General features: G+C 46.0%; 2 protein-coding genes across 8 annotated transcripts in view; both read right to left on the bottom strand.

The window, feature by feature from the left end:
• ARHGEF12 (Rho guanine nucleotide exchange factor 12) overlaps window positions 1–3,060 on the bottom strand; it is a 154,456-nt gene extending 151,396 nt beyond the window's left edge. For all 4 annotated transcript variants that reach the window (XM_011216814.3, XM_011216818.3, XM_034665987.1 and 1 more), the window contains exon 1: window positions 2,936–3,060. In XM_011216814.3, the coding sequence (XP_011215116.1) occupies window positions 2,936–2,967 (32 nt within the window). In that variant the 5' untranslated portion in view covers window positions 2,968–3,060. The remainder of the gene's footprint in view (window positions 1–2,935) is intronic.
• A 3,902-nt stretch (window positions 3,061–6,962) lies between these two features.
• TLCD5 (TLC domain containing 5) lies at window positions 6,963–14,415 on the bottom strand. 4 transcript variants are annotated; one of them, XM_034665983.1, is made up of 3 exons: window positions 14,213–14,415; window positions 11,974–12,173; window positions 6,963–10,290 (listed from the first exon to the last, which is right to left on the bottom strand). In XM_034665983.1, the coding sequence occupies exons 2-3, from the start codon at window positions 12,170–12,172 to the stop codon at window positions 9,752–9,754; spliced, it is 738 nt and encodes a 245-aa protein (XP_034521874.1). In that variant the 5' UTR covers window position 12,173; window positions 14,213–14,415; the 3' UTR covers window positions 6,963–9,751. The 4 variants fall into 4 exon arrangements, with proteins under 4 accessions (XP_034521874.1, XP_034521876.1, XP_034521875.1 ...); XM_034665985.1 differs by having other exon boundaries at window positions 11,974–12,088; XM_034665984.1 differs by having other exon boundaries at window positions 11,974–12,148; window positions 14,213–14,282.
• Window positions 14,416–15,767: the final 1,352 nt, after the last annotated feature.

The following is a 15,767-nucleotide window of genomic DNA, read 5'->3' as shown; positions in this document are numbered from 1 at the left end:
AGGCGTCTAAGAGGACTGCAAACAATTAAGATATATTTTAGGACTGAATACAGCAATCGATGCAAACTGAAGAACAGCAATCAGATATTTCTACCACTTTACAAGTGCCGATTCTGAAAGTGGAAAACCAAACGTCTCACAGAAGTTACAAAGCAAGACACTAGATGGTATTCATAAGCTGCTTAGATATTTAAAAAAAAAACCCACTATTCAGATACACTACATAAAAACAGTAGCTACCATGGACATAGTTTGAATTTTAAATTGATGACTACACCTTTTAAAAAGGCGGGGGGGGTGAGGGGTCTGGAGAGTAGAAGATGAAGAGGAAGAGAAGGAAGTAAATGAATGTGTTAATTTAACTGTAAAATAATAACAGGATATAACAGAGTTCTGAGTATCCACAGTGACCAATCAGAGCCTAAACATAGCTGAATTCCATCCCAGCCCCAGCACGTCCCTAACACAAGAATAAAACCCTTCTTATCTTGTTCAGCCATGTGTCGCCTGCCACAAACTGCAAAACAGAACAACGCCCAAAACCAGCTAGTCTGATTTCAAATGAGGACAGACAGACTCTGTAGTCAGAAGCACCACAATGAAAGAACTCTAACTCACACAGCTGGCCTGGTGGGTCTGCACACTCTACAAAACAAAGCCATACCACATACAGTACTTCAAACTTGAAAGGATCTTTAAAAAGCTACACTGGCACTGTTAATTTGCCAATAGCTCTAGGATCAGCAAAATATACCTACAGTACACTGGAGTTAGACAGGGAGGAAAGAGGATGAGTGGATGGCGCTGAGAAGCAGCTAAGAACTACTCTATACTCATAACTTGGCTAAGGTACCTGGAAAAAATATAACACTAAACGAGCATTTCCAGGTTTCACCCCAACATGTATTCAAATCAGGGATAACTACTCTCCTAATGAGCAAATGGGCGCTTGATACTTACAGAGTAAGATGTGTTTAAAGAAAATGTAAGTCACCCAAGAATAAGCTTGTTTAAAAAAAAAAAAAAAAACGAGTACAAATTCCTAACACACAAGTATCCATACTGTCTCGGCAATGCATTAAATTAAGCAGCTTTTAAAAGTTTTTTCCCCCCGTTTAAAAAAGTATGTAAAATCAGCCAACACCTGAACTAATTCAAGGATATTAATACCCAAACCAATTTGCAGATTCATCTTATACTTAGAATACTCGTATTTCAATCCCTTGTGCTTAGTACAGGGCCTGGCAAAGAACAGACATTCATTGTCTGCATGTTTATTGTATATTTATATCTCATCTAACTTATTTTTAAAAACCAAAATTCCAAGATTGTACTTCCAAGATAATAAAAAAAAGGAAGAAAATCTCTGAGAAGCAAAGAGAAAGAAGGTTACTATGTGGGTGCTATCAGGAGATTTTCATGTGCAATAAGCTGGTGACCCTAGGTTCTGTTTCTACAAAACTAAGCACCCCTAGTATCACAATAAAACTACCAACACTACATTAGTTCCTAATAAGACTTCTCCTCTAAAGGCTCAACACAGAGGGCAAGAATTGAAAGAACCAGGAAAATAAAAATAATTACCCACACACCCATTAAAGTGATTTCTCAGTAACAAAACACCCTGAAAGGAAAAAGAATGGGGATGACCTGAAGAAATTAAGATAAGCACTGTTGCTACTCTTTATGGGTACAAACAGAAAAGTTGAAAACTAAAATGCATTTTAAAAAAATACACAAACAAAAAATATAGTTTAAATATTTAATGGAATCTTTTAGGTGAACATTCACGTGACCCTGGAAAGCATCAACAGGAAGAGGAAGTTCTGTTTCTGGAGTAGCTGTTATGGTTTGATAATGGAATTTGGCCCTTTTAAAATCAACAAATGAGTCTGACGATTGGGTGAAACTCTCCTATTAGGAAATTCAACTATTTTCTGCAGGAGCACTGTTGTTGTGCTTTTCATCAAAGTGCTTTCTTTGGCCCCCTCATTCAGTTATTTGATCTTTTTTTTTTTTTTTAATGATGCAAAACTTTGAATACTGACTTAAAAAAAAAAAGGTTGACTGAAACTTGAAACCAGCATACAATGTCATAATGAAATTGAGAAATAAAATAAAGGAATTTACTGTTTAACCTAATATTCCAAAGAATAACCCTTCCATTTAAACCACATAGTCTAGCTCAATTCATAAACCACCAGGAACATAGATAAGTAGTTGAAGGACTCACAAAACTCAACAAATCCACCTGCCATGCTTGTACTACCTAATTCGCTTAGGGTTTGTATCCCTTAAATGCAAATGCTTCTGGAAGATGAAATACTAAAAATGCAGCAATTAAAATCAAGTCCCATGACTTTCCCTTCCCCCTTTTTAGCTCCAGCAAGAGCCTGTGATTTACTTGTAATTTCAACATTCTGGAAAATTATTAGATAATAAACACCACGCAGCTCAATATTCAAAGAAGATCAAGTTCAAAAATCACCATGCAGTGCTCTCAGAATGAAGTTCACAAACAGCAATTCCTAAAATCTAACAGTGTCTAGAACCGACAGGGCAGGAGAAAACTGATGATGCACCAATACCGGAGCCGACTTCGGGCACTGACCTTCACCCAAAATGACCTTCCTCTGGTTCCAAGATAATAAGTACAGAATCCCAACGCATGCTACAGACAGAAAAACCACAATCATGGCTTTACCTACCGCTTTGCTGAGAATCTGGAGAAAAGTTTCTCTCCAGAAAAAAAGCTACATTTCCAAATTCAATCAACTGGGTAACTTGGCAGCAACCCCAGACTAATTGCAGAGCTCCTAAACAACCCTCTCTCCTATGCCTGTCAACTTCGCTGGTCAAAGGCAATCGGCAATCACTGACTGCTGGGTCAGGCCGCACCCAGGGAAGCCAGGCGCAAGGGGAGCTTCATACCAACCTGTCGGTGATAGTAGACTGTGTGCCACTCATTGGGGCCCTTGGCGAGAGGTCCTCCTTTTATCCAACTTGCATTTTACAGTAACACCTCCACCCCACCCCCAGTGCTCTGGGATCAGGCCCGACTCCGTAAGGGACACAAAAGTCCAACTCAAAACTCCATTCAGTCATCTAGGACGTCCGACTGGAAGGGGTCAAGGAAAGGGGATGTTGGTCGGAGCAAAACAGGTTCTCTCCCAAAACAAACCGAGGAAGTCCGCCAGAAGGCGAGTTAAGAGAGCTAGAGCTCAATCCTCGGGAAGGCACAAGGAGAAAACTTCGTCACGGAGGGAAGTCGGAGAGCCGTAGGGAAGGGGCCCGGGAATCCCTCCGGGGCTGGGGCGGGATCAGCTCGGGGCTGGGTGTCGGCTCCTCCTCTGGAGTCTCGGGGGCCTGCGAGTCCCCGCCGCCGCGGGGCCGACCGCTCTGCTCTCCGCTCTCTATCTGGGGCTGCCGGCCGCTCGTGGCCGCAGCTTCGGCCGCGTCTGGGGCCGTCCCGCGCCAGGCTCGCGCGGCTCCATGTCCCCGGGCCGGGACACCCCTCTCGTCTTCCTCGCCGCCCCCACCAGGCTCCGAGCGCTGGGACGACCGCGGGAGCCGGGGGAGGGGATCCCGCAGCCAGAGGTGACAGGAACCTTGTCTCTCAGTGCCGCGGGCTGCTCCCCATCCCTGGGAGGCCCGGACTCTTCCGCAGTCGGCACTGGCGGCGGCGGCGGCGGCGGCTCCTCCCCGACGCGCCGGTAGGCGGCCGTTCCCGCGAGGGGCGGGAGGTTCCCGTCCGGCCCGGCCTCGAAGCACCGGCCCGCGGCGGCGACCACTCGGAGCGCGGGGCCGGCTCGCCGGGTCCTGGGGCTCGCGGGAGCGCGCGCGGCGGGCGGAGGAGGCCGCCGGCGGTGGGGGCCGCGCGACGATCGCAGGCGCGCGCACGGGTTCCGGTTCCGGTTCTGTCTTCCCGGCCCCGGCCGCGTCCAGCGCGAGCGAGCTCTTCCCCTCCCCCGCCGACTTTTTTTGGCCTCCTCCCCTCTGACTTCGGGAAGCCGCCTCACCCGGGATCCCTCCGCGGCGCGCGGGGGCGCCCCGCCGCCCTCGCCGTCCGGCCGCCCTCGTCTCCCCCGCGCTTCCCCGCGCCAGTGCCGCGCGGACGCCTCCGCCGAAGTCCTGTTTGGGGGAGCGAAAAAGTAGTTCTGCGGGGCGGTCGGAGGTGGGAACCGGTCGGCCCCGGGAGTCCCACCCACCAACCCAGCGTCGCCCCCAGGGCTCCGGGAGCGCCGGAGAGCTGTACTTTGGAGTCTGGCTTGTACTAAGTCGGCTTTCTCCGGAGACCGCCAAAGAGCACTCCCCCGGTCGCGAGGCGTTCAGGACGAGAGGCTCTTTGGGAATCACCCACTCCCCTTGCCCTGGAAACGTTTATTCCTTAATGGAATGTACTTGTTCTTAATTTCTGATAACACGTAAAGACCGCTGGTGACTGACGGAAGCGAAGAAGCCTCAGGTCCAGGTGCCGGGACTCTGTCCCTCTCTACCGCAGCAAATCCCAGCAGAGAGGGTTTGGCCTTGGACGCTCACCTGGGGCACCTGCTGGCCTCATCCCAGGACAGGGGCCGCCGCGCACAAATCTTGGCTGCCAGGGGAAAGTTAGAGGATCGAGGTGTGTAGGGCTGGGGGGGAAGAGAGTTTGGGAATTAGAGCCAGGATTTCTTGGTATAATATGGCTTTAAGGCTGCTTCTGCCTTGGCAAAATGAAATATATGATTTGCCAAATGGAGAAAGCGTGTTGCTTTCCACAGCGACTTCACAAGCTTGCTGTGGAGAGAAATGGAGCAGCAAAGAGTGTATTTATCCAGTCGAAAGCATTGCAGTTCTCTCTGAAGACTTCCCATATATTTTTTTCCTACCAGGTACATTTAAATATCCATCTAGTTTATGGTTGTGTAATTCCATAGTGTAGCAATTTAAGTACCACATACAATATAGTTCAGTTCTGCCTGCCAGTGTCTCAAGTGGCTGCCCCTTTACCTGTTTTCAGACTTAATGAGTTTAAACCCGTATCGGTGGGTGAGGGTCCTCAGCCTTTTTGTGGAAATCAAGTAGTAAAGCAAATTTAATAAACAGTGGATGTGGAGAGGGGAAACAATTACCTCTTAACAATGCTGTTTCTAAAAGTCAACCTGCAACAGTTCATGAAAAGATCATTATCCCTGAATAGATGCATGAGCTAAGGCTGACGTTAGAACGAGGTAAAAAAAGGAAAAGATAAACAGAGGCCAAAGATGACTCTTTATTGCTTGATTTTTTTTTTTTTAAGTTCAGGGCACAGCCAGCTAATTTTGTAATGTTTATTTTGGGAAAAAATAGCAGCAGATTAACGTTCCAAACCACTTTCCTAATGATCAGACCAGGATACATCGCCACCTGCTGGTGTACCCTAGCATAATTTTACCCAGAGAACTCTTTTTGTAAATTGCGTATTTTTTTGCATATTAACTGGAAAGAGCTCCATCCCTCCATATAAAATGACCAGAATGCAAACTTTATCCCCAGACATATGTCTTCCTTAAACATACTTTTTTTCCAGATTCTAATAATTTACAGGGTATATGAAATTAATTGGACCCAATGACTCATCAAATCATGCCTTTAAAAAATGAGTTCTCTTCCCTTCAAGAATGCCTCACTACTTGAGCTTCAGGAATAAAACAAACTGGGAAAGTTTCCTAATTCACCTTCTCTTCCTTGCATACAAAACCTCTTGGCAGGCTGCTTTCAAGATCTTTCCAAACTTAAACAGACCCAAAGTTCTAGCTGTGAGCAAAGAAGGCATTTGCTGTGGGAAAGCTTCAGAAGATGGTAAGCAAAGGATTTAATTAAGCCAGTGGTTATTCATTCCAGAACTATTTTTTTCAATGATGAAAATCTCTATGTTCACCCACAAAGCTCTAATGGTAAAAACATCCCTGAAAGCCTCTTTAGAGCTGTTGGTAGCTCTAGACTGTTCTTAAGGCTCTATCTATAGAAAGCCTTCAAAAGAGTCACACCAATCTAGGTAGAACACAGTGCCCACAGTCATTAGTCCCTTACCTTAAAAATGACACTGGTGACACAATCCATGGCACATGCTTGTTGAGTTCCTCCCTCCCCCCCAGGTGGGGGGCAGGGTAGTTATTCTAAACCACATCCTCATCCGGTCTTTCAATGTTTATTGAGCACCTACTATGTGTCTAACACTGTTCTAGGCATTCTTTTATTATTATTATTATTATTATTTTTTAATTTGACAGAGATAGAGACAGCCAGCGAGAGAGGGAACACAAGCAGGGGGAGTGGGAGAGGAAGAAGCAGGCTCACAGCAGAAGAGCCCGATGTGGGGCTCGATCACAGAATGCTGGGATCACGCCCTGAGCCGAAGGCAGATGCTTAACCGCTGTGCCACCCAGGCGCCCCTGTTCTAGGCATTCTAAACATAGTTCTAAAGAGAGCTGAGGGTCCTTGTCCTCAGGGAGCCCATTCAACATCATCATTCAAGGCAGTGCCCAGGGGTGCTTGTCAGTTGGTTGAGCCTCCAACTCTTGGTTTTGGGCTCAGGTCATGATCTCGGGGTTGTGGGATTAAGCCCCACTTTGTCAGGCTCCATGCTCAGCAGAGAATCCACTTGAGATTCTCTCTCCCTCTCTCTCTGCCCCTACCATCCCCCCAATATAATAAATAAATAAAAATTCAAGGCAACCGCCCGAACAGGTGGCAAAATAATTTAGTTCTTCCTCTCTCTTTGGCAATCTTTTTCCTGTATGTAGATTGTTGCTCCAAAAAGTAAAGTTATTAGGAATGGTTGATGGTAAGAGCAGATAAAACATATTTCACAGATAAGTATAAATATGGGTCAACTTTTCTACAAGCCAAAAGACTTTTTTNCCAAAAAAATTTTTTTTTTTTTTTTTTTTTTTTTACTTCTCGGCAAAACAAAAATAAAGGTATAAAGGCAGACTCTGGGTTGATAAAAAGTTGTTTATTTTTATAAAATTTAGTACAAATCTCATTGAAATATAAATCTTTCTTGAGCAGTGTTAGGAATTATTACATAGTAATCCAAAGGCAAGTGAATAAAATACTTCATGTTGTCTGACCATACCACATGTTAATTAGCCCTTCGTTTACCTGTGATGTAGGAACTCAGCATCTTAACTGCTGACTCACCTGCATGTCCCATTTTTCTCTCAGGAAGTTTCCTTCATAGTTATTAGTTAAAACGTCAAGAAAAGCTGAAATGAACAATTTTTCTTCTCATTATTTAGATTATTCAAAATCCAAAAGAAACCTACGTACATTCCCATGAGACTGCCCCTAAAACAGCAAGGCCTGCAATCCCTTCACTTCTGAGGAGTAAAAAGAAAAAAAAAATTGGTACCAGATTAAGCCTATTCATTTGTCTGGTATGGAACAGGTTGCACTGTGCCAAAATTCGAGAGCCAGCTTTTTTTTTTTTTTTAAGCTCCTGCGCCAAGCCACTCTTTTTTACTAGGCTTTTGCTAAAATCAGCATTCCCCGGCATCCAACTTTGACCACAGTTTTGTTGGAAAGAAGCTCACCAGCGTTCTGGGGATCTGATCACAGAAGAAAAGAGCCGGAGACGCTACTGTCAGATTATTTCCATGTGCCGCAAAACTTGTTAACCAGATGACAGTCATTTTAAAAGACCCACTGTTAACATGCCTTGAAAGCTGCTTTTGCCAGAGCAACGATGACTTTATACAGTTCCAACGCCCCATCATGCCTGGCCAGTGACATCCATTTTCAAGATCACTCATTAGGTCGGTATTACCAGTGACCATAGAATGGCTGGAGACTTCCTACCAACCTAGGCTTAGCCTTCAGTGGACCCTCACATTTGCTCACTGACTGAGCTGATCAATCACCAGTGGTCTAACCAACAGAATCCATAATCAAATAAATAAATAAACAGCAAGTAAATAAATAAATAAATAACACTTCATTCCCCCCCAATAAAAGTCCTACATTAAAGACACCCCTTAATAAAATGCCACAGTATCGCTGTGAAATACACACCGGGGTATTTCATTCATTCACAACAGGGTTTAAACTGAGACCAAGAGTACACAAGTGATCTGGGAAGTGAGTAGCCAAATTAGTCAAAAGAACCCAGAAAGTCTTGATTCCTAACCTCTCGTTCTAAGCATACATTCTCGCTTTTCCTGGGTGAGATTAGAGACTATTGCACTAAGAAATATTTTGTTTCCTTCCAAGACTGGCCTTGTCAGAGTATTTTATCTACAGAGAGAGGCATCTTTTTCAGAGAAAAGAAAAGGTCGTTAAGAGGGTTAAAGGGAATGTATATGAAATTAAAAAAAAAAAAATTAGCCTCATCTCCCTGTGGCCAGTACACTTGTCTTTGGTTCTGGTTTGCAGTATGTATGTATAGCAGAGCAGAAACTTGAACTGCCATCTCAAGCACAGTGGAATCCACATGGTAAATCCCTATGGAATTCACTCACAGCCTCTCATGCCTGGGAGATTAATGCACAAAAGCCCTGAGAATTGGCATAGTTTTCCCAGTAGGGCAGAACCCGTACAACAGGACTCGGTAAATCTACCCACACCTCATTCATCCCTCATCCAAAGCCCTAGCTCTCCGGTTTTTGTGCAGAAAAGAGTTAACAGGGCAGGCCTTAACTACTGTCCTTGGAAAGGCCAACTTGCAAGGTTGGCCCTTGGCTGGCACCTGGGAACTTAGATTTCGGGAACGCTCCCTCCACTAACCGCTGAGAATGGCTCACCATGCCTGAACTGTTTGTGCTAACAATATGGGTCATGCTGAACACCTACTTTCCTGCTGGGAATCAGGAATTGTTCTACAAGCCCGGCAATTACTGCCTACATGACCACCCCCCAATAAAAAAAAACATGGGCACTGCGCATCTAATGAGCTTCCTTGTTGGACATTTTACAAATATGGCCACAAATTGTTGTTAGAGCCAGTCAGCACATCCTGGGTGATCCCAGCGGGAGAGGACTCTGGAAGCTTGGGCCTGGTTTTCCTTGGACTCTGCCCCAGGCACCTTTTCCCTTTGCTGCTCTCTTTGTACCCTTTCACTGTAATTAATCACAGCTAGAAGTTTGACTACATTCTGAGTCATGTGAGTCCCCTTAACAAAGCACCAAACCCGGGGGTGTCTTGGGGACCGTCAACAGTTGGTATAGGGGGACTCAAGAAGTGACCCACCACCACGGCCAGTTTCAACACATCCTCCTCTCCGCTCTTTCACTTTGTGTAAGCACATCCAGTTCCCTGATCCGATGCTCAGAATGCCAGACGTGCATCTTCCCGAAAGTTCCTCCCTTTACGGTAAATGGGGTGACTTGATTTAAATTGCTACATGGAAAGCGGGAATAAGCAGGTTTGTTCAAGGAGTCAATTCTCGAAGGAATTCTCAAATTCCTTCCTGAGCTGTCTAGCCATCAGGCGTCCCAGAGACAAGAGGACCCAGGGACACCGGGAACTAAAGGGAACGCAGCATTGCTCACCTCACGGTGCTGACGTACTCACAACTACCACCGAGTGGTCTTGCTTTTCTACAACTGCGCCACGGTAGACGTTTATGTTTTAATACTGGTATGGGCACCCCTCGAAGACTGACCAAACTGATAAGGTTTAGCCCTTTTTTGAAACCTAAGTTTGCTGGAAGCAGGATTCTGTAACAGCCGTATCTCCAACCTGGGTCCCGTGGCTGACCAAACCCAATCCACCATCCGCAGAAAGCCTTGGCTAGTGTGTTTTGAGATGGCCGTTGGACTTCAGCTGCCGCTCCTCGCTCCGCCTGCTCCTCCAGGCATGGTACTTCTTGACGCTTTTCCTCCACGCAAAGCGCCAGATGCTAAACATGAAACACCAAGACACAGCATACATCGCTACGCCCCCAACCTTCACAAACCACTTGGGCTTGGGGGAGACCATTTCGCAGAAAAGGAGGCGAGCGCCTACACCAATCCTCACTCCAGTAAACAGGGCCACAAAGAGGAAGTCCACCACATCCCCAGTGAAGCCGTGGTAGTGGCCTGTTTCACGGAGAAACCAGCGCATCTGTAGCAAAGGGTTAGTAATCTCACTTCCAAAGAGGACCGCGTTGACCTCTGTGCCTGACTCTCCGAGCACCAGGGCCATGATGATGCCCAGGATACTCAGTGTGTGGTGGGCCAGCATCAGGGGCCCCTCAGACTGGAAGTAGACGCACCAGCCCAGGTCGAAGATGAAGTAGCCCAAGGTGAGACACAGAACGTGCACTTGGAGAGGAGTATTGGGTGAGCCTGAAATAAACCAAGACAGAAGCAAACTGAGTGGCTGGGAATTGAGCTTCTTTGCACCGGGGTCCCATGTTTCCCAAGCTTTCTTTCAACCACTGAGCAAAAACAAAGGCAGGCACGTACATTTGAGTGACAACCAAGAAAGACTAAAATCTAAAACCTTGGTCTTTATCAAACCCAATAATGTCACATGCCCAGGAAATGCTGTTTTGATGAATCGGATCTCAATGAGTGATCTGAGCACCAGCCATGATCTCAGTGTCCTCTCTGTGGAGAAGCATAAAATTGAGCTGTTTTGTCCTTTCAATTAAAATCCTAGTTTCTTTCTTTCTCTTTTTATTTTTTTTAAATTGTACGTATGTATGTATGTATGTATGTGTGTGTGTGTGTGTGTGTGTGTGTGTATGTGACAGCTTTAAAGGTCTGTTTCCAGGCTCTTTTAGTTATTCTGCCCTGAATGTCGGATTAATTTCTTAGCTTAATGGGCTCAATTGTCCAGACACTGGTGGCCCTACGCTTCTTGGAAGTGGACCTTGGAAAGAACCCCAGAAGTTAATGTCTTCTCAGCCCAAGAAAATCGAGTGCAAGGACATGACATGTTCAAATCTATTTGAAACCTTCATATAAGACATAAAGCTTAATAGCTGCTTTCATATCAGTTGGATAGTTTTGGGAAAACCTCAGAAGCTCCTGATAGGAATTTAAGGAAATTAAAAAAAAAAAAAAGAATCTAAGGAATTAAAAAGAAATTATATCCTAGGGAACTTCTGGCCTGAATTGTGCCCCCAAAATTCTTATGTCGAAGCCCTAATCCTCAATTCTTCAGAATGTGACTGGTATGTGGAGAGAAGGCCTTTAAAGAGGTCATTCAGTTACAGTGAGGTTAGGATGGGTCCTTCTCCAATATGGCTGGTGTCCTTATAAAAGAAGGAGGTGAGGACACAGACACAAAGGGAAGACCATGTGAGGACATGGCAAGAAGGAAGCCACCTGCAAGCAAAAGAGAGAAGCCTTAGAAGAAACCAAACCAGCCAACAACTTGATCTTGGACTTCTAGCCTGCAGAATTGTGACAACATCAGTTTCTGTTGTTTACGCTTCCCAGTCTACGGCATTTTGTTTCGGCAGCCCCAGCAAATTCAAGGGGATACAACCTTTTCTATTCTAAGGAGGAAATACCTGTACATCTAGCAGTCTGAAACTCAATACAGGTGCTGCAAATAATGAGACATCCGTTAAATTAATGATAGTATATGCATACAACACAATATTACATCACAATTAAGAAGGATAAAAGAAATCTGCGTACACAGATGTCCTTTGAATATATAATCAAGTGAAAACTGCAGGTTACCAAAAAGTATGTGTAATACAGTCCATTTGTGTCTGTTTGGAGGTGGTGGTGGAAGGTGTTGATATTCGCTTTATGTGTTGTATATTTTGGCGGATTGCAATGTAACTAGAATTTAAAATTTGTTTTACAAGAAGAGAGTTATGAAAAGCAGAGAAGAAGGGACATATGCAGCATCAGAGTTTGAAATGAAGACACCAATACAAATTATAATGGTAATTACTTTTCAGTACTTTCCAATATTGTATGAATTCTGCGAAAATGTCCCATCCTTCCAAGACTACCTCCCCAAATTATAAACCCCTTAGGGAAAATCCTCTAATGTCTCCCACCTACCTGGGTGGGTAAAAGGCCAGGGGCCATCGATGAAGCCAATATAAGCCGAGAGGCCTATGGAGAGGATTCCATGGGTGAACGTCACCAGCCGGCAGCTCCACTCATAGCTTCGGTGCTTATTCAGGCGGCAGAAAGAAACGTAGAGTGAGAGCCAGCCCCCCAGGCTGCACAGCACCTGCAGACACAGAGCTAATGCCATCCTATGATGAAAAGACCAAAACCAGAAAAACAAAGGGTGCACCCTAAGAAAACGGCATTGGATCCATTGGCGTTATCATCTTCATTTCTCCTCTAGGATAGTACAAAAACATGGCCTTCACTGAAACGCTTCTTCCTTATCGACACAGCTAGGAATCTTCCATTAAAGCATGGCTTTAATTCTGATTCCATGCTCCTTAGAGGTAACTGATAATCAAAGCTCTAACCTGAAAACCAGGAACTGCAGTCTGAGTTGGTAGACGACCCGATATAACGTGTTGTTATGGTGAGTAAATGCCAACAGTAACCTGCCAGGGATGACTGACCTTGGACGATAAACATGACTAATACAACACACATATTAGATAATGTGTTCACGCTACAAAAATCCCAATAAGAAGCGCTCGAGAAAAAAACAGAACTGCCACCTGTGGCTTCTGCGAGAGGTCATATGACCCAGAGCAGTTTCGTGGGGTTTGAAGCTGATACGAAACTCAGCTGAAGTTTGGATTTGGGTCACAGGTTTATCAGTTAAAATCGAAACTTGAGGTAAACCTGAATAGGGAACTAAACGGAGTCTAGGTATTTCGGAAGGGGGAAAAAAATCCTAGTTCTGTTCAGGTCTGAAATCCAACTCAAAGACTGACCAAGGGGGAAGCAGAGGGTGTAAGTGGGAAATTTTTGTTGAGATAGTAAAAATATCCTTGAGGCAGTTATTCTGTTAAACATCAAATTAAGAAAGCTACACTTTGAAGTTTTTACTGATGACAAATATATCAAGCCGAGAATGACTGTAACTGAGTCAATTTAGCCATACAGGACTAAAATCTTAACGCAACCAAGATGTTGTTATTAATACTCGTTAGCTGCTCTATTGAAAGTGCAAATAAAAAAGTCAAAAACATTTCAGATATCTGTCTAATCTCAGCAGGAATTTTCTGCATGGCTACCCTTACTGCTTAACCCTATTCTGACAAGTGAAATAGTATCCGCGGACCAACACTTCAATACACAAACCACTCCCAAGAATGCTATCCAGAGAGAGCTTTATGAAGGTCAAGTTCTGTACAGCGTTCATCTGAAATCAGGTTTCTGTTCAAGAAAACAGTAGCTGTCAACCACAGTCCTGAGTCCCAATTCCGTCTGTGCCCCTAAGTAGGCATAGTAGTGTGGGCAAATCACTTTCACCTCTTGAGCATCCGTTAAAAAAAAAAAGGAAAAACAAAGAGAGAAGAAAAGAGGATTGAAAACTCTAATCCGGCCCAGTTCTGACAAGGAGTTCTGAGATAAATTTTGTAAAACATCTAGGCCAATTTTCAGAGCAAGGACCAGAAATACCAAGTACCCAGAGTGAAAAGAACCGTCCTCGCTTATTTCCTTGTAAATGCCAGGGTTACCGGCCAGTAATACGGATCAGCTCATTTGGATCTGCTGATTAGTATTTTTAGAGTCCTCTTCCCTGAATCCTAATTCCCTGGCAGAACAGAGGAAACAGTAATCTATTTACAAACACTTTAATAAAAGAATAGACATTTGTAAGGGGCAGATACAAGTCTGTGACCTTGGGAAAGTCACTCCATCTCTGGATTTCGTTTTTGTTTTTGTTTTACTCTTGGGTAAAAGAACGGAAGGGTATTGGGGTGGCCGATCCCGCGGCTCAGAATTCCAAGGCTCCCGTCCTCGCTCCTCCCGTTCCAGGGCCAGATTCGGGAGGAGGAGCGCTGGGCGGGCCCCCGTGGCTCGCGGCCGCGGAGCAGGCGTGGCTGGGCCGAGCCGCAAGCGTCGCCCCGCAGGCACCGCGAGCGCCTCGCCCTGCGACCGGCCCCCGGACCGCGGGCCACGCCCGCCTCGCGCGCACCTGCGCCGCGCCGCTGTGCGGACCTCCCTGCCCGAGCGCCCGAGGCAGGAGGAGACCCCTTCCCTCCCCCAGCCTCTCCTCGGCAGCCAGGCGGGGCCATCTACCCGCCTCCTTCCCCACCAGTGGGCCGGGCGGACTGGGCAGCCCTGGTCCGGAGGCCGGCCGTCCGCGCCGCGCTATTACCTGGCCGAGCGCCCCGGGAAGCCTCGGGCGCTTCGGCCCCAGAGCTCAGAGCGTGGATCCCCGGAGCAGGAAGCGGCGGAGAAAGGGAGACAGAACGATGCTCTGACGGCGGCGGAAGAGGAGCCGGGGGTCTGGGGGCACCTTGTGGCTGGGAGGACGGAGCGCAGGACCCGAGCTGGACGAGGGAGGTCCCTAAAGGGAGCCGGAGGGTCCTCCTCCAGCGCTCCGGGCTTGGGGGGGAGGGTGGGGGGAGGCGGGTAGCGATGTGTGACCTAGTGGTCACGTGAGACCAGCAGGCTGCTGCTCTTGTTTGCGTGATTGTTGTTTGTTTGTTTGTTTAAATAATTATCCATCCCGTCCCCCGCCCCCACCCCCAGTTTGGGAGAGCCTATCCGGTAACTGAAGGCTCGCACCCCTACTAGGCACTGTGGGAGTTGTAAGACCTCATCGCTGCCCTCACGCTTGAGTCTCAGTTGTGAAACAAGCCCGCAAATCACTGATTTGCTAGGGAAGTGCTTAGGCCTGGGAATTAGATGTTAGTCCTTTTCGTGACAGCCCTGTCACCCACTTGGCGGTAGAATATAAGGCTTAAAAATAAACCCGGCTTGGTTACTGACTCTGTGTCTTTGGGCAAGTTACTTAACTTCTCTGTGCCTCCATTTTCTCCAACACAGAACGGGGATAGTAATAATAGCCATCTTCTAAGGCTATAGTAAGCATTTTGCACGCTTTACCTGTGTAAACTGCTTGGAACAATGGGCCCAAGGAAGTCACTGTGTAAGTGTTAATTATTGTGGTTGGTGACACTTTGGGTATATCCTTTCTCCTCTTTGAGATCTATTTTAATACCAAGGGAAATCAGTTGGAAGAGATGACCAAACAAGTATGGAGGCTCAAAGGGGGTAAAGAGGGCATCTGGATTGGTTTATTGGGATGGGTGATAATGGGAGGCTGTGGGGCCCAAACAGTCTTAAAAAGAGAAGTTGTTAAGTAGAAGTGTGAGCATTTACACCACGGCTGGGGAGTAGTTAATAATCTAGTTTGGGCATTTATCTTGCCAGTCTCTCCTGAGGAAGGATCAAACTGTCTTCATCTTTGTTTTTCTAATACCTGGTAGGAGGCAGATGTGATGGATGTTCGCTGGTTGGGTGAATGGGAAATGAGCCTGGAAAAGTGTACTGGAAGCATATTGGGGCTCCTAAACCTTGTTGACCTTCTACACCATTTAGGACGTGTCTTCCAAATACCCTTGTAGGCTGTATCTTGAAAAGTATGATTTAGTAGGCTTAGTGTGGGGCCTAGGAATGTGTATCCTTTAAAACTTAACCCACGGGTCATTCAGATACTAGTCACATTTAAGAACCACTGCTATCAGAGGACTTTACATGACTCTGACGTCAGCCCGAGATGCCAGGTTGAGGCATCTTAATATGTGGATAACAGAAAGCTTAGATGTTATTGGGCAAGGGGATAATGTTACCATGTTCTCCAAGCCCTTGTTACTCAAAGTGTCGTCCATAGCCCAGCAAAATCGGCAGCTCCCGAGAGTTGGTTA

Source organism: Ailuropoda melanoleuca, chromosome 8 (assembly GCF_002007445.2).
Source record: "Ailuropoda melanoleuca isolate Jingjing chromosome 8, ASM200744v2, whole genome shotgun sequence".
Taxonomy (NCBI): domain Eukaryota; kingdom Metazoa; phylum Chordata; class Mammalia; order Carnivora; family Ursidae; genus Ailuropoda; species Ailuropoda melanoleuca.
This window is presented reverse-complemented; position numbering and strand designations above follow the sequence as displayed.